The sequence below is a fragment of the Kogia breviceps genome, chromosome 11, assembly GCF_026419965.1.
Source record: "Kogia breviceps isolate mKogBre1 chromosome 11, mKogBre1 haplotype 1, whole genome shotgun sequence".
Classification (NCBI taxonomy): Eukaryota; Metazoa; Chordata; class Mammalia; order Artiodactyla; family Physeteridae; genus Kogia; species Kogia breviceps.
In genome coordinates, this window is record NC_081320.1 from 45149493 (window position 1) to 45167907 (window position 18415).

Here is an 18415-nt window from a genome sequence, read left to right on the forward strand (position 1 = left end):
GAAAGTTGAGAGCATCTACTCCATTGTTGGAAAGCTTTAGTTGTAAAAGTTGCGCGTGTTAAGCCAAAACCTGCCTCCTTGAATTCCTCCCCAATCTCTCCATGGTGGTCTCCTGAAGCTATTTATAGTAAGCCTAATACTTCCTTTTTGCATGGGAATTCTCCAGATATCCTTGTGAGTGTCTCAATTCTTTGTCTAAATCTCTGTGGTCACTCTAGTCCTTCCTCATCCCACAAGCATCTCATTAGCATCTCTTTGAGCAGATCTCTGCTACAGAGCTTCATGCATGGTTTCGTAATTTGTCTGAACATATGGTTATCTCCTAGAGCAGACTGTGAGTTTCATGGGGGTGTTGGGACCAAGCATGTATTTTGGTACTCAAATCTTTTCATATTGCTTGGTACATAGTAGACACTAAGAAGTGATGGAAAGAAAGAAGGAAGGGAGGGAAGAAGGAAGGAAGGAAGCAAGCAAGGGAGGAAAGAATCAGTGACTGGAGTCTTGGAAGCTTGACTATCCTGTGTTCTCCTGTAAATGGACCTTGAGAGCTTGTTTGGAGGTTGTAGCAGGGGAAGCACAGCTACTTGTACATCCTTGACTGAAGAATGGACCCTACTGGGGAAGGTCATCCTCTTCCACTGAGCATGCAGCTTCAGGAGGGATACACATGGGAGGGAGGAAGGGGACACCTGCCCAGCCAGCCAGATCAGCTGAATCAACCCTGGCTATCGATGGGGTGACAGATGTTACAGCTGGGCTGCCCTCACATCCTGAATGAATTATTCATATGGTTTCTAGTTCCATCACCACTTCTACTAGGAACATGCCTTTGTCAATGCCATTTTAAAAATATGGGACTTGGAACCATGGTCTGAACTTGGAATAGTGGAGCATGGTATTAGCCCTCTTGCCCTGGACACTGGATGGCTATTGATGCACTCTAAGATTGCATCAGCTTTTTTTTTGTCAGAGGCATTCTTGTTGGCTCTCAAGATAGCTATGCTTCTCCTTGCTTTTTCTTTTTCTTTGCATGAACTGTTACTAAGTCAGGTTTCTCTAAACCTGCTTGTACATGAAACCGATGATTTGCAAGTTCAGCATTTTATATTTGTCCCATTAAATTTCACCCTATTATTTGCAGCCCAACACAGAAAGATCTGTGTTGGATCTCAGTTTTACTGTCCACCCGGTGTATTATCTCACTGCCTCTCTCAGAGCTCAGTTTGCTGTCAGAACCATGGCTGTTGCTGAGTTGTTGGTGAGAGCCAGCTGAGATCCCTGTCTTGGGAGAATGCAATCATCAGTATAGCGTGTCTTGAGTGGAGAGGCCAGGGTGGGGCTCCACAGCAGGGGCTGCTCTGGGGCCCAGGAAAGGGAAGTAATTCAGAGAGTGAGGGGAGGAAGCAGAGAGGAAAGGTTTTTGATGAAAGCAAGTTCTACCTTCTTCACAGATCTGTCTAGGGCTTAGTCTCAACATTATAGCTTACAAATATGAACAATATTTCCTTGTTCACTTTCTCCTCCAGTATGTATTGAGTTAATGAATCATTTTGCAGATACTCTGAACTCTACCAAGGTTTCCCCAATTTTCTTTCAGTATAGAAACATACAGGCATGTTTTTCTCATCTAGGTGTGATATTATCAACATCATGATTCTCATATTGACCTTCAATCCTTATTAAAATGATACTGATGATAATAATGTCACCTTGCTTTGTTGTAACAGTTTATGCTTTTTAAAGCACTTTCACATAAATCCCTGGCCCCGGCTCCTTGCAGTGGCCTAATGAAAATCACAGATGGGGGCTTCCCTGGTGGCGCAGTGGTTGAGAGTCCACCTGCCGATGCAGGGGACACGGGTTCGTGCCCCGGTCCGGGAAGATCCCACGTGCCGCGGAGCGGCTGTGCCCATGAGCCATGGCCGCTGAGCCTGCGCGTCCGGAGCCTGTGCTCCACAACAGGAGAGGCCACAACAGTGAGAGGCCCACGTACCACAAAAAAAAAAAAAAAGAAAAAAAAAGAAAATCACAGAGTGGGTTTGCTTAGGTTTACTTGACAGGAGTTCACAGCCCTGGACAATGAAATGGCCTCCAATGCTTCATGAAAGCCATGCTTACTCCAGAGAACGATCAGCGACAGACCTTTAAGGGAATCCCTGGAGGAAGTTTTGGTGTAAGGATACCTTGTGAAAGTTTTATTTTCTTCTTAGTAAACTTATTCTCTAATCAACATGTTTTAATCCTAATGATTCTAATTCAAGAGAGGTGGGAGCTTTCTTTTTCAAAACTTAGCCTAGGCCCCATCACTGTGTCTTGTATTAATTTTTTTATAAGAACTAAAGGAAATGGAAGGGATGGAGGAGGAGTTTGGGGTTAGCAGATTCAAACTAGTATATATAAGAATGGATATAGAACAAGGTCCTACTGTATAGCACAGGGAGCTATATTCAATATTGTGTGATAAACCATAATGGAAAAGAATATAAAAAAGAATGTATATATGTAGCTATAACTGAATCACTTTTCTGTACAGCAGAAATTAACACAGTAAATCAACTACATGTCAATTAGAAAAAAGAAATAAAATGAATAGAATTGGATAGTTTACTCTGATGCAGGAAACTATTATTTGTCCATAAAATATGGGATGTTGCACATAAGCCAGAGATTTAAAAAATATTTAAAGAAAGATTCCTTGGATTGGATTTACCAGAGATTTGTCTATTTTATTGGTTCTACCAAAGAAACAGCTCCTGAGATAATTAATCACTGGAATTGTTTTAATTTGTTTAAATTTATTCATGCTTTTTAATATTTTTTCTTGTATTTTCCTTAGCTTTAAAAATATCTTTTATTTAATTATTTTTCTTTTCCATTTAATAAGAAATATACTGAAAACTATGAATTTGCTAGGATCAGATCTTGTGGACCCTGGTATTTCTGTGCCGTATTCATTACATTTACATATGTGGTCTTTTTATTGTCTTGAACACCTCAGTGGTAAGTAAAGGAGATTTTGGTTTACTAATCTGATTCAAGAATTATTTAAGAAGATACTCAATCTGAGTGATTGAGATTTGGTGGGTTTTGGGGGCCTTGTTCTGTCTTTGGCTATTTCTAATTCTGCTTCATTTAAAATAGTTCAAAGGTCTGATAACTTCTTGAGATTAGGCGAAAGTAGCTAAAAAGGGTCAAATGAGCAAAAACTCGTGCGTTGTTTGTTTAAGGAATGTATGAATCAAGACATTCAGTCAACATTGACCACCTATTAAGTACCACGTACTCTGTTAGGCAATGGGAAGTGGAGAGAAATAAGATTCCTTCTCTGGCCCCAAGAACCCTACAGGAGGGGAACTGATTATGCTAGTGAATTAACAGAAGTTGTATTAATTGTCTTTAGATGTTCTGATTCAATACAAGTTTGCAAAACATCCAGTAGGATTGCTAAACTGCAAGTCTGGGTGTTTTTTTTTTTCATGAATGAGATAATTGCACAATTAAGGAACTCCCCTGTTTCCTAATTGTTTTAAAGTAAAGGAATTATAAAAATTATGGAGACAGATATGCCTTGAAGCTAATGAAAGCCTTCTGGCACTGGGTTCATGTGGTAATATGCTTTTGTAAATTTGCAAAGGTAAGATTTTTCAATTCCTTTTCTTAAGAATGTTCTCCTGGACCTGTCTTTGTGGCAACCACATTTGTTCCTGACATCTGTGTTACCGGGTAGCAGTGTATTTAAAGGTCAATAGATAATCTTTGTTGATTGCTTTTCTTCAGGAAATTTACATGTCTCTGAATAGTCAGTCTCCCAGTACTGCTAACAACTTTAAATGTTTACATATATACTTAGTATTTTGTTGTTGGCACATACTATTCACTACATCTAACTCCTTGAAAAGTGTTTCAACTATTCTAAAATATAGCCAAGAAACTGGAACAGAATCCTCAAGGAATTACCTCATTTATACCAATAAAATATGCCATAAAGAATAAAATTGTACAGTGTTTGAAAAAGCTTGAAAGTTCTTCCTCACTACTTATGGGGTTGCATGATATATTTTCTATGATAAATTAATAATTGGCACTTGGTATTTTAGGAGACTAGAAAGGCGATGTTAACAGTGAACTCTCAACGGTGAAATACTACAGGTCCTTGAGCACAAGACCTCATGGAGAGAAAGTTTATCCTTTTTGTATCTCCAGCACTTACCACAGTGCTTGGCATTCAGTAGGTGTCTAACAGTACTTTTTAAATAAGAGTGATGGGAAACCTGTCAGGAATTATACAAAGAGAGCCAGAATGGTTGAAATTTTAGGCAGTCCATTATAATACAAAATAACAGTAAGAACATGATTTTGATCAGTTAGAGAAAATACTGTGACTCAGAGAAGGCTGACTCTTTGTATAAGTAGAGGCTTGTTGTATTAATGATAAAATTATAATGGCCTTTTAATGGGATAATTGGAGTGGCCTATCAACGTTTTGTGAGGAATTGTAGATTAAGCAATTAATTACGAGCAACATATTAATTACGGAGAGAGGTTCAGAACTGATTAAATAATTAAAAATATCAACATTTCAGAGGTGGCCTATGATCACTGTGATGGCTGCCATGAGGATGTAGGATTAGACTCCACTTGTATCCAGAGAGGGGTATTGATGGTGATGTGTGGGAATCCAGTATTTCTGTAATACTCCCAAATTAGTTCCCATGAAAGGAGAGAATTTAGATAGGCTTTTCCAAACTTTCCAACAACTGGCATGTTGATTCCTTATTCCCTTTTTTCCCTACAAGCAAATTTATTTAGCAGTTTCTACTCCTCTTTTCCCCCCTCCCCTTTCCTGCCCCACCTCCTTTCTTCTCTACTGATGAAGTAAACATGTGACTTGAATTCAAAATCTCATTATTTGTGTGATAGCGATTAGCATTTAATTTCAATTTACCTCCTGCACATATGGTGGATGGTTCAGCTGCTAGAATTTCGATGCAGGACTTCTTCAAAATCTAGGAGGAGAGGAAATCAAAAAGTCAAAGCACAGCTTATTTTGTAAAACAGAAGAGTGGGATTTGTTTTTAGCTACCAAGATAGGAAGGCTCAAAGACATTATGTTGTAGTGGGTGGGTAAGTGGAGGATAACATTTTTACTAGTATCATTAATGTCAATTTAATGAGCCAGCACTGTGCTAGATGCTTCCAGGTATCCCCAAATCCATAGGAATTATTCATCCATTTGTTCTTTGGACAGATATCTATTGAGTCTATGATATATCAGTACTAGTTATAGAGAGGTTTAACATCTAGTTGAGGAAATGGGACCTACACTTGAAAAGAAAAATAACAATGGCCCAGCCTATGTGATAGGTGCCAGGGTGAAGCGGCAGATGGTAGGAGCTACAGAGTTCATGGGGGAAATCATTGAGGGCTGCTACATGGGGAAGGGCTTCCTGGAAGAGGTGGGCGCTGAGGGTAGGACTCAGTCAAGTGGGGAGGAGTAAGTTAGGGGATTAAGTTCCAAGCAGGGAGTGGCATTTGCAAAGATGAGAAACTAGAAATACATAGACCTCTTTAGCTGGAACAAAGGAGCTTGAACAGTATAAAAACGAGTGATAATAGATAAAGCTGGAGAAGTAGGATGGAGATGGCCAGCCCTCTAGGGGAGATGCATTTTCAGATTACTCAGTTCCCTTTTAGTTAAAGAAGTGGAAATGTTGCAGGAGAGGGAGGGCTTTGAAGGCTGCTTTTTGTGCCTCACTCTTTAGGAGGACCTTACTTGCATGGAAATGTAGTCTTCCCCCCAAGTGAGTCTTGTAGGGTTGAGTGGAGAGTCTGAAGGACCCCAGGACCACACAGGGAATTAATAATGAAGGCTTCTTCTGGCAAAAGCAGGGTACCTGACTGGTAGGGTTCAAACTTTTCTCCACCTGACGTCTCTTATTGCATAATGATTCTAAAATTTTGACCAAGCGTTTTAAACAAGTATAGGACACTGAGTTAATTTACCAAGCAAAGGCAGTATCTTTATTTGGGCTTTACTTAATTTGGAAATTGAGATGGTTCAGAGGCCTGAAGGAAACTATCTCTCTATTTATGAAAAGGACATTTGTTAAAGGAATTAAGAGTGAAGTAAAATGTAAAGTCCATAAAAGCAAAAAGCATCTTTTAGCATTGGGAAACACCCATTTACTTGTATGGATGTATTTATTTATATATGCTTCTTTGTTCCAGCTTAAGTGACACATACACCACAAGATACAATCAAATAAAATACAATAAATTCAAAAGGGGAGGAAATGGATTAAAGGGAAAATAAGGGGAAGATGAAGTAAGGAGTGAGAATAGCACAGAAGACATACATTTTTTTATTATGTATTATTAAGAGCTTATTTCCTTGCTAGGAGTGGCTCATGAATTTAGTTCTAAGCTTTCTAGTAGCAAATGAGAAGGGCAGACAATATTTATGAGATTCTCAATCTGAAGAATGAAAACAAACCAGTTTCTCAGAAGAGATAATATTTACCCATTCCAGAGAGAAATCTGGGCGTCCTCATAGAGAAGCATTGTGAAAGGAAGTGAACAACATGCTTGAGAAAATTGTTCTCTGATGTACAGATGACAAAACATTCAACAGGCTCCCTCGCAACCATGTGTTTTAGGTAATTCTCTATACCTGAGAGTAATAAGAAGCAGCACAGTCCTCCCTGTCTGCAGGAGGATTGGTCCAGGACCCCCGTGGGTAGCAAAATCAGAGGATGCTCAAGTCCCTTATATAAAATGGCGGAGTATTTGCATATAACTTACACACATTCTTCCATATACTTTAAATGATCTCCAGATTGCTTATAATACATAATACAATGGAAATGCTAATGTAAATATTTGCCAGCACGAAGCAAATTCAAGTTCTGCTTTTTGGAACTTTCTGGATTTTTTCCCCAATATTTTTGATCCCCAGTTTGTTGAATCTGCAGATGTGGAACCCATGGATACAGAGGGCTGACTGTATTTCTTTTTCTTGACAATTCTAAAATCCAGATTTCCAGCTGACATTTTTTTCCTGACATTCTTTCTGACTCTTTTACAATTTAAAGGCATTTTCGTATTTTGATTCCTCTATTTGTTTTCAGCTTCTACCTCATTCCACAGTCAAAGCAACTTGTTTTTGTCAGTGTTTGCCTTATTTCTTCTCCCTCTGGCTTACCCAGTCACCGTCCATCTCAAACATAGGTGCAGCCTCAGTTCTCCCTGGTCCCCAAGGACCTGGCATCACCTCTGAGCCCTTCACTGACATTCTGACTTGGGATCAGGGACCCCAAGGATGCATCCTGGACATCCATGTTTCGCTTCTGGTTTTTCCATCCTGCCTTTCCAGTGGTCAATCCGGTCCTTTAGATGCAGCAACATCCTAGGACTGGGGCTTGCCAGTATCCTCATCCAGATCCTTGACCGTGACTCATACCCCAGATAACAACTGCCCTATCTGAGCTGTGATGACAGTCCACTCCCCTCTCCCCTCAGTTTGCTGCCATTGGGCTCTCCTGGCTGAAGGGCCACCTTAGCTACTGGTTGCCATAACTCAGAGAGGCAGGCATGCCCTTCAACATATCTTCAGGCATAAATCTCTTAATAGGCCACATTGGGAGATCCAGAATTAACCCATATGGAGAACTTTATTAAGTAGTGACATTAGAACAACACAAAGCTTTTTTTATGTTTTAAATAAAATTCCTCTGTCTCCTTTTATAAATCATTTTATCATCTACAACTAAAGATTTCAACAGTCCAAGAATGAAAATTGGGCTATCGCATCTATCCTGTCCCCATTCCCCAAACTCCATCAAAACACATAAATGAAATCTTCACCCATGTTAAGTTCCTGACTTTGAAGCAACATTTTTTTTTTTTTTAAAGTGACTCAGCCCTTGCAGTGTTGTTTTTTTGGGAGGTCACCACTCTTTTTATTTTTTAAATTTATTTTATTGATTTATTTACTTTTGGCTGCATTGGGTCTTCATTGCTGTGCACAGGTTTTCTCTAGTTGCAGTGAGCGGGGGCTACTGTTTGTTGTGGTGTGCGGGCTTCTCACTGCGGTGGCTACTCTTGTTGCGGAGCACGGGCTCTAGGAGCGCGGGCTTCAGTAGTTGTGGCTCGCGGGCTCCAGAGCACAGGCTCAGTAGTTGTGGCACACGGGCCCAGTTGCTCCGCGGCATGTGGGGTCCTCCCGGGCCAGGGTTTGAACCCATGTCCCCTGCACTGGCAGGAGGATTCTTAACCACTGCGCCACCAGAGAAGCCCGTGAAGCAACATTTTTGAACCAAGCCTAACACTTAACCGGGGTGAGTAAAGGAAATACCCGTGAATCTTTGACCACAAAGACACACTTACAGGTTTTGTCATAATAAACACATGCTGTATTATGCTCTCAAAGTGTCTGCAATTAGCTGATAAATCTAAGGAGTGTATAAAGGGCCAAAAAATTTCAGCCAAGGGCTGTGTTTCAATCCAGTAAAAACACAGCTTTCCCAATCTTAACTTAAAACATCTGGAAGGGATGCATTGCAGCCAATGGAGTAAAATTTATCAGTGAGGGGGATGGGCAGGACTTGTCTGGGACTGTGGCTTCTATGAGTTAGAAATGCCTGGTTTCAAAAGGTAGGAAGTCACAATGGCATGGGGTGGATTTGAGGGGTTCCTTTGGTTATTAGCAGCCCAGACTGTACAGTAATCAGTCTGTCCGAACTTCAGCCGACAGCAGATCAGCCTAGGGACTGGAGGCTGCATGGGGGTGGGGAGGCAGAGGATCCCTCCCCGACCTGGGCAGTGGTGGCCATGGAGGAGGCAGAGACACAGCACTGGGAGATGGATGAAGGGAAATCACTAGACTGAGTGGAAAGAATTCACACAGGGTTGGCGTGACGTCAGAGGTGACAGTCTAACTGACCTCTGATGGAGACTCGCCAAGACTACCTACCACATGCCTCAAGCATGATCCAATGTGAGGAGTTGGGTCCTGGTCTTGCCCCTGGTCCTGTACTTACCTGACCTGTAGTCCTTGACAAGTCCTTTAACTAGTCTGAACCCCAATTTTGGGAAACAGTTTAACATACTAAAAGTTTAGTATTAAACTCACTTGGAGTTGAACTGCTTGAGTCAACTCACTCATGAGTACTGTCACCTTGGGCAAGTTCCATAACCTCTCTGAGTCTCTGTTTCCTCATCTGTAATAGTGGGATAAGAACAGCACCGACTGCATGAGGTTGTTCAGTTGGGAAGATTAAATGAGATAATATAGGCAGACTCCATAGCACAGGGCCTGGAAGTCCTCAAATAATGGTAGTTTTAATCTTAAGAACCTGGGCTCTGGAGACAGAAAAAATAGATTTGGGCTTTAAACAGACTTATGTCCAAATACAAGCCCTACCACTTACTGGCCATGAGGATTTGGATAAGTTATTAAACTTCTGAATCTCAGTTTCTTTTTCTGTAAAATGAGAGCAAGAAAAACACCTCAAAGGGCTATCTGGTGGTAAAATGAGTAATAGACATGAATGCAGAGATATTTAGTTTGTAAAATCGACAGAACTTAGGTGGTAAAACTCATATTGGATTAGAGAGTGAGGAAAAGAGTGAGATTAAGGAAAACTGACAAGGTTTTTGTTTTATAGACAGAACTAGACAGATGTGATTGGTCAATAAATAGTATTTAACAACCTTGGGCCATCAGCCAAAAGTGCCCTTCATGAAAACAAGGCACCAAGAAATGTGCTCAGAACAACCTTAGTAGTAAAGCACTTAGTAGGAGGTCCGACAGATGTTCGGTTCTCAGACAATGGTACCTGTGACTGTTACCGCTGTTACTACTGCTATTACTCTCGGGCAAAGATGGTTAGCTTATATCTGCTTCTATCGCATCACCCACCACTGGCCTCTTGCTAAATCCTATTTGCTGAAAATGTCTGAAAGATGCCTAACAATATTTTCCTGCTACCTTTTGGGCAGATTTCAAAAAGAAGATATATGGGTAAGCATGTTTGAAATCTGCAAAGAACTCTATAAGTACATGGGTTGTTACTGGTAGTGACACTCCTGTACACCTCTTGAGAGTGTTGAGGGAGTAGAAGAGGCAGCAGATGTAAAAGAACTTTGCCAAGTAATAAGGGCTGTTTAATAGACTTAAAGTGAAATCGGACTTCCCTGGTGGTGCAGTGGATCAGAATCCGCCTGCCAGTGCAGGGGACGAGGGTTCAAGCCCTGGTCTGGGAAGATCCCACATGCCACGGAGCAACTAAGCCCGTGCGCCACAACTACTGAGCCTGCGCTCTAGATCCCGCGAGCCACAGCTACTGAGCCTGCGTGCCACAACTACTGAAGCCAGTGGACCTAGAGCCCGTGCTCCACAACAAGAGAAGCCACTGCAATGAGAAGCCGGTGCACCGCAACGAAGAGTAGCCCCAGCTCGCCGCAACTAGAGAAAGCCTGCGTGCAGCAACAAAGACCCGACGCAGCCAAAAATCAATAAATCAATCAATAAATTTATTTTTAAAAAAGTGAAATCCATTGTGAACCAGTCCAGGTTGTATGTAAAACTTTATATTTTTTGATTCTAAAAATCTAAAGTCCTTTTTCATAAAGTTCAGAGTTTATGCAGAGAGTTCTCAAGAATCCTTAAAGATTGTGAATATTTGCATAGAGTTGTTATGAATCCTTCCCTCACCATAGCATACCTAATTTTTCCCCCCTAACTGCTCTTTCTCCTTTCCTAATAAAGTATCAATCTTTATTTACTTGGCCATTTCCTGCTGCAAGATTTTTTGTGTGTTAATACAAGACCAGTTTCCTTTATCCATTCATAGTACAGGGTCATTTTCCTTCCACATATCTAGACAGCATGTTTCCTAGTGTCTTACTTGTTGTGAAGGGTACATTCTGCTTCAAAGATGTCTGGAGCTTGAAGTAGCCTGGTCCACGGGTGGTTAACTATCTATTGCCCAATTACATCTCTCTAGTTCTCTAAGACGAAAACCTAGGAGTTTTCCTTAACCTCACTCTCCCAGTCACCCTCCAAATCCAGTATGGATTTTGTGACCTAAGTCTACCAATGAAATATTTCTGTATTAATTCACATTTTAGTATAAATTGCCATCTTTCAGAGGACTTACTGTGGTTTATAATTATATATTTATCTTTTTGATTGTTTGGTCATTGTCTGTCTTCCTCAGACTATAACCTCTACAAAGGCAAGGAGATTTGTTTTTATCCACCACTGTATCCACAAGGCCTAATCTAGCACATAGTAGGCACTAAATAAATACTTATTGAATAAATAAATGGCACACTTTCTGCATGGCTTCATTAACTGACATTTTAGCATATTATGTGTCAGTCTTTCTTTTTCCCTGTAAATATAATCTTTTATTACATTAATCTTTTCTGGTCTTTTAAATTAAATTAAATTTTAAATCTTTTAAATTAATCTTTTATGGTCTTTTGAATACAAGGCTATGTTCAGCATCTTGTAACATCTCCCTCTTCTTATTAAGTCTTTGGGGACTGCTTTCCCAGGAGGCCTACTTCAACACCTCCATCCTTTTAAATGGCTTATCTTTTTTTTTTTTGTGGTACGTGGGCCTCTCACTGTTGTGGCCTCTCCCATTGCGGAGCGCAGGCTCCGGACGCGCAGGCTCAGTGGCCGTGGCTCACGGGCCCAGCCGCTCTGCGGCATGTGGGATCTTCCCGGACCGGGGCACGAACCCGTGTCCCCTGCATCGGCAGGCGGATTCTCAACCACTGCGCCACCAGGGAAGCCCTAAATGGCTTATCTTTTTAAACAATAATGTTGTAGGTGTATCATGTTCCCATGTCTAAGGTCTAGATGGGCCTGCTGTGTAAAAGGCCTTGACCCCTTTATCTGGGAAAAATGTAAAAGTATATGTTTGGGGGGTGGAGTGCAGGGTCCCAGGTACACTAATATAGCTGATGGCAGAATGCACATTGGGTAAGCCTGCAGGCTATTGCTTTTAGAAAAGGCCAGGGAGCTTGGGACACAAAACTGGCTCACCCATGCCTTCAGGACTGCCGATGTTGCCCCCATGAATTTTGAAACTATTTGATCTCTAATAAAATTTTGAAAAAAAAAAAAAGATAGTCACCTTTCCTAAGTAAAATGCACTCTGCACTTAAAATCCATAGACATATCTATTATTAACTATGGCCATTATCCTAGATTCATATCCAGTTCTACAGAATCTGAATTTAAAATAAAAATTTACTATCACACACACATCTTTCTGGGATTCATATATGATTTTATGTTACAGTCATACATTATACCAAATAAATATTCCAACATGCAAGAAAGACAGTCTTAAGAAGTTACTGAATTTTAGATAATAAAGCTCATCCTCAAAACATACAAGAATTTTTGTCTGGAGGGGGGGCACCCAGCTCACTTAAATAAATGCTACTCTTCTCCCAGTTTCACACTCAACGAGAGTCTGGTGTGAAGAAGCACAGGACAAACAAGGTTCTGAAACCGAGGGAATTCATTTTTATTCCGTGAAACCACTTTCCTCTCCTGTTTTCGGAAGGAAAGCTCAGATAACTGTGAATTCCGAGACGTGGTTTATTTAGTAAGAGGAGCTTGCTGATCTGCTGAATACTGGCAAAGTCAGTGGCCCTCCTTGGGAGCTAAACCCTGCAGTGTTTCATTGGGTTTTGTTCTAAATTCTGCTATTGCTTTCACAATGAGTCTTAACAGATTCCTAGATATAGGAGAAGGAGCTGGAGGGGTGTGGGGTGACCTGAGGATTAACTGAACATGCCCCTCTGCAATCTTTGTAGCCTGTTCAAGCAATGGGATTTTTAAAATTACATTAGGACTATTCCCTAAGCTAATAGAAAAAATAGCTTAGTTGCAATGCCTGGCCTGAATGTCTGCAAAGTCTGAGTCTAATTAAAGACTGCTGAGGCAAATGCTTTTTAAAAAAGATTTTCTGCTCACTACAGAAACTACAATTGATTCTATTTATGTTTCCAGGCCTGCTAATGTGAATGGGGCACAAAATGCCATCTTTTTTTTTTTTTCTGCGGTACGCGGGCCTCTCACTGTTGTGGCCCCTCCCGTTGCGAAGCACAGGCTCCGGACGCGCAGGCTCAGCGGCCATCGGTCACGGGCCCAGCCGCTCCGCAAAAATGCCATCTTTTATACACATGGTCCTGGAAAAGAGGGTGGGGGAAAGACTAACGGGCTTTTACAAGAAATGGAGCCACAAAATTGCCCACTTGTGGTGCAATGCAGGTCATGAACACTCTGCAGTCCTCTGCCCTGCTTTACAGTGAACACATGTGCACAGCCCGGCATATAAATGCACTGGACACCACGGGGAATACGACAAAGGGGGCGGTCTCTGTGACTGCACAATTCAGCATCTGACCAGGAGGAAAGGCACGTGCCAAGCAAGTGATGCCAACAATTTGCGCCACTGGAGTTCAAGGCAGGGAGAGTTCAAGGTGTAGGAGAGACCAGGGCAGGCTCCTCAGAGAAGAGAGGACAGGAGCATAGCCTTGAAGTTGAGACAGAACTCGAGACAGCATTTAGATGGCGCAAAGGAGGAGAGTGTGGTTTCTTCCGATCTCAAATAAGGCTGATTAAGAGAAGGGCTGTTGCTGAAACGGGCCTTCCCCTCTGCTAGCCCTGGAAAGAGAGTTGGTTCAGTAAAGTCAGGTACTTTCCAGGACTACAGGAATGTGATGCAGATTTTGATATGAGGAAACCCCTTAGCAGCTCCTCGTGGGGTCTTGGAAGAGTAGATGAGAGGGAAGCAAGGAAGATGGACTTTGCCTTTTGTCAAAGCTTCATCAGGGCTGGATCAGGGGCTCCATTTCTTTCACCTTCCCATGAGTGGAAGGGAGAAATCAGCACAGGACATGGTTTTCATAAATAAAATAAATATATATACACCATGGAATAGATTCATTCCTCAGTTTCAGTAATCTTAAAGCTTCCTTGATAACAGGATGTTTGTGCCAAAACTTGCAAGAAATCCTTGCAAATAGTCATGTTTGCCCAATACTTGTTTATTGTTGATCAAACACATAGAAAGCTCTAGACGCTGACTCACCCTCGCATTAATAGGAAGCCCTACACAGGCTTAAATATTTATTCTAGGGAAATGGTCCTAGATGGAGATGGCTTGGTGCCACTGACTGGGTTCTCCTTCTCAGAGACAGTGTGCCTGGTTCCAGGTACCTTCCTTGATTGCACAAGAAGTGGGGACAGCTGGGAGGAGGAGTTGGCATCATGGTAACCAGGTCAAGTGTTGGGATTCAAAGCTGCAGACCCATTTCAGTGTTATCCAAAGCCAGCTTTCATGTAGGTTCCCATTTCACTGCCTGCAGCACTTTTGAAAAGGCAAACAAAAACCCAGGAGCCTCGCTGGACGTTTGCTTCATATTTTCATTTGAGGGCTGGCGCTACATTCACCAGTTGTGGTCAATGGAAATTCCCCGAGGAAGCCACAATAAGAAAAGGCAAAGGAATAGTTTCTTCCTTTACAGTTTTACTGGCTTAAAGGGCTCCAATCTTCCAACCATCCAAATTTTGTCTTATTTTATCAACCAAATTCTGCAAAAACAAGAAGGAATTCTGTCCTCCGAGGTAGAGTCCTGAGCAAGTGTGGAAGGGAAGACATTCCTTTCAGCCTGTGTCAAGTTGCCAGCTTCTCATGATGAAGGAATTTCATCCATTGAGCAGAAATTGATATTTTTCAGAGGCACTCTCCACCTAATAGTAAACGGCAAAGAGCTCTCCTGCCCACCCGTGGTGCACTCAGATCAGAACCCACCAGGGTTCTGGTCTTGCCTTTGCTATAACTGTGTGAACTGTGTCAAGCCATTTCACGTTTTTGGTCTTCAGGGTCCCCTTCTCTGAAATGGAGCTGCTTCCTGGCCTACCCACATCATTCACTAGAGCACTATGGTCACCTTATCATGGACCTTAGAGACAGAGCTGAGTCTATTCTGGATCACTGCCCACTGCTGTGTAGTCTTGGACAAGTTAGCTAATCTCTTGGTCCTTAGAGTATCTGCTTCTCTAGAAGGAGTAATAATATCTACATTAAATGGTGGTGGTGAGAATTTGATGAGATGACTATGTAAAGTAATTTTCACAGGGTCTAGCACCTAAGAATTCACTAAATGATGACTTTTCTTATTATTCCTTCCTAAGGAAATAGAGGTGGGAGAAAGCCTGGGCTCTGGAGTCATGGAACTGGGTTCCAACCCTGATCTCCCCATTAGAGCTGTGTGCTCTTGTGCAGGGTATCTGAGCCTCAGTTTCCTCCTCTGTAAAATGGGAATATTTCCCTCCTAGGGCTGTTGTGATTTTTAAATAGGATAATATTAAATGGGAAAAAGGAACAATGTTTGGCCCCCAAATAAGTTTATCTACAGGCGTTGATTTCTTTCTGCCTTTTTCCTATGTCCCACTGATGGGAGATTAAAATGGAAAACAAGTGAGGGCACTTTGAAAAATAACATGGTATGCAAATCTGAAACATACGTACTTCCTCCTTAAAGTAGAGAGGATGGAGGAACAGTAAAAAGACCAAAACACAGGAATCAGATTGAGGAAGCAGAGAATCCAGGGACTTGATGTATCCATGCCTTGAATAATCAGCTTCTGATAATCCAGTGGTGATTTTCCACTTCCTCAGACATTCACAGCCCAGTATTGTGGAAACAGCAGGCTCTCTGGACCCAGACTTCCCTCCTCCACCATTATGAGTGGGCAGACTTGGGGCAGTTTATCTAACTGCCTGCACCTCAGTTTCCTCACCTGTAAAATGGGGATAATAAGTCCCTCTTCAGAGAGTGGTTGCAGAAGTGCTTAACAGAGGAGCTGGTAGAAAGAAGATGCTCAGTAAATCATAGTAATGTTTCTTCTTCTTCACAGGCCTCATGACTGCTTGTCCTGAGTGTTTATTTATTCATTATCCAAAGGGGAGCTGGATAAAGTGCCATGATCTCTAGATTCCCTGAGAGTCTTGATTGCAAGCATGATTGTTCCACTGTCAGACTTTGTATCTGGCTATGTTTGCCCATGGCCCTTACAGTAAAATAGCATAGTTTTCAAGGCTCTGCATGACTTAGCCATTGCTTGCTGCTTCCTTCATCTTCTGTCATTTTCCATCCAACCCTACTCTTCTTTCATTCTGTTATATACCATCTTAGGGTTCTGCTCTGACAAGAATGTTCTATCCATGCTCTTTTGATGAACAACTCTATTTCACCATCAGCTTATCTCTGCACAGAAGCCTGAGTTCTTTACCAATCACTTTACGCTTAATCTCAGTCATATGTTACTTCTTATATACCATGTGTCACATGGTGTCACATAATTATACATATTTATTTATTGACTTGTTTTTATGTGTCCCTCCCAACAGACTATAAGCTCCACCAGGATAGGGTGTCTACGTGCTTACTTATAACCAAATGGTCAGAGTCTGCCATAAAAGGTTTTCAATGAATATTAGAGGAATGAACAAATATTAGCCCCTGCATCTTGATTGGGGATTTAAAAATAAGGTCACTTTTAAGAGGTACAACTACCATGTATAAAATAAATAAGCTACAAGGATATATTGTACAGCCCAGGAAATACAGCAAATAATTTATAACCTTAAATGGAGTATAATCTATAAAAATATTGAATCATTATGCTGTACAGCTGAAACTAATATTGCTGATCAACTACACCTCAATAAAAAAAGAAGGTCACCATGGGTCTAAAACTTCATGAACTCTTTGAGCTTTTGAAAGTTGCTCTGCATTCCTATTTTGGATAATTAAGCCCAGTCCTACTTTATTATGAGAAAATAACCAGCCACAAAACAACGTCCATGGGAAAAAGCTGGAATAGATGCTTCAGATGGTGGGGGGTGGGGTGGGTAGGGGGAGGAAACAAGAGCTTTCTTTTCAGTATCCAGAAGGAGAAATGAACCTACTTCTTAAAATTAGTTAACCAACTTTCAGGCCATAATTATTTCTGTCTGAGTTGAGAAAGACGAGTTGTGCTGTGCTTGTCCCTGTTTTTCTGTCCAGGCAAATGAATTAACAACTGCAATAAACATGGGTTTCAAGTACTGGAAGGATGGAAACCACTAGCATAACTCCCAGATAAAAGCTCACAAGAATGTTATCATTGGGCTAAAAGTTTGGAGTCTCAAATTATTTTTTACCCCTTTTGGAAGACTGTTTCACTAAAATTTCTTAAACATCTTTGGGGTGATTTCCATTGCAGGTAGGGAGGGTTTTACAAACATCTGGGCTCATGTTGAGCTTGGGTGAGTTGCTAAGGTTGAAATGTTCAAGGACAACAGCAAGGTATGCAGATAAAAACACTCAAATTATTTGGGTAGGAACCAGCTGTTGAATGATGTGGCACATGGCTCATAAGAACCTTTGAACAGGTAAGAGTTGTCCCTGTTCACACCCAGCCATCTGAAGAAAGGACTTCTGCAGCAGCCTCATGCCTGGGTTCCTGCCTCTGGGCCTCCCCAGTCTCCGTTCTATATATAGGGACACTGCCATCAGATTCTCTTTTTTTTTTTTTTTTTTTTTTAATAGCAATCATATTGATAGTAATTGGTCTAGTTGTTGAACATTCTTCTGTATTTTTAAAATAAATTTATTTATTTATTTATTTATTTTTGGCTGTGTTGGGTCTTCGTTTCTGCGTGAGGGCCTTCTCTAGTTGCGGCGAGCGGGGGCCACTCTTCAGCGCGGTGCGCGGGCCTCTCACTATCGCGGTCTCTCTTGTTGCGGAGCACAGGCTCCAGACGCGCAGGCTCAGTAGTTGTGGCTCACGGGCTTAGTTGCTCGGCGGCATATGGGATCTTCCCAGACCAGGGCTCGAACCCGTGTCCCCTGCATCGGCAGGCAGATTCTCAACCACTGCGCCACCAGGGAAGCCCCGCCCCCAGATTCTCTTCTTAAATATTACTTGTTAGACGTTCAAAATGTTTCAGCGATTACACTACGTTGGAGTCAAAATTCCTTCAAGGCTCTCATCAATCTGCTTCTAACCCAATGTCTCGGCTTATTTCCCATTACTCCTGACTCCTTTATCCAAACTCTCCCACCAGACAGATAGGTATTATTATTGTCTTAAAAATATGCTTGCTCTTTTCCAGTCTTTGGGCTGAGGTCATGCCATCTCTTCTCTGGTGCTACCCATCACCCATCCTTGGTCTTTCAGGAATTCAGGTCTACCCCAGTTTCTCATGAAGGCTCCAGTCCAGAACAGTCCACCTCTGAGCTGCCACAGGATTCATAATCAGGCCCAAATCCTGCTGTTAACTGTCTATCTAAATCACTATTGGGGTGTTGTTTTACCTGGTTATTACATTTCTTG

The 18415-nt window shown here is 41.7% G+C and overlaps 1 protein-coding gene across 1 annotated transcript in view; it reads right to left on the minus strand.

The window, feature by feature from the left end:
• Positions 1-18415, minus strand: part of ANTXR1 (ANTXR cell adhesion molecule 1) — a 246853-nt gene that overhangs the window by 161275 nt on the left and 67163 nt on the right. Inside the window, exon 9 of the mRNA XM_059079800.2 lies at positions 4946-5006. Coding sequence (XP_058935783.1) covers positions 4946-5006 — 61 coding nt within the window. The remainder of the gene's footprint in view (positions 1-4945; positions 5007-18415) is intronic.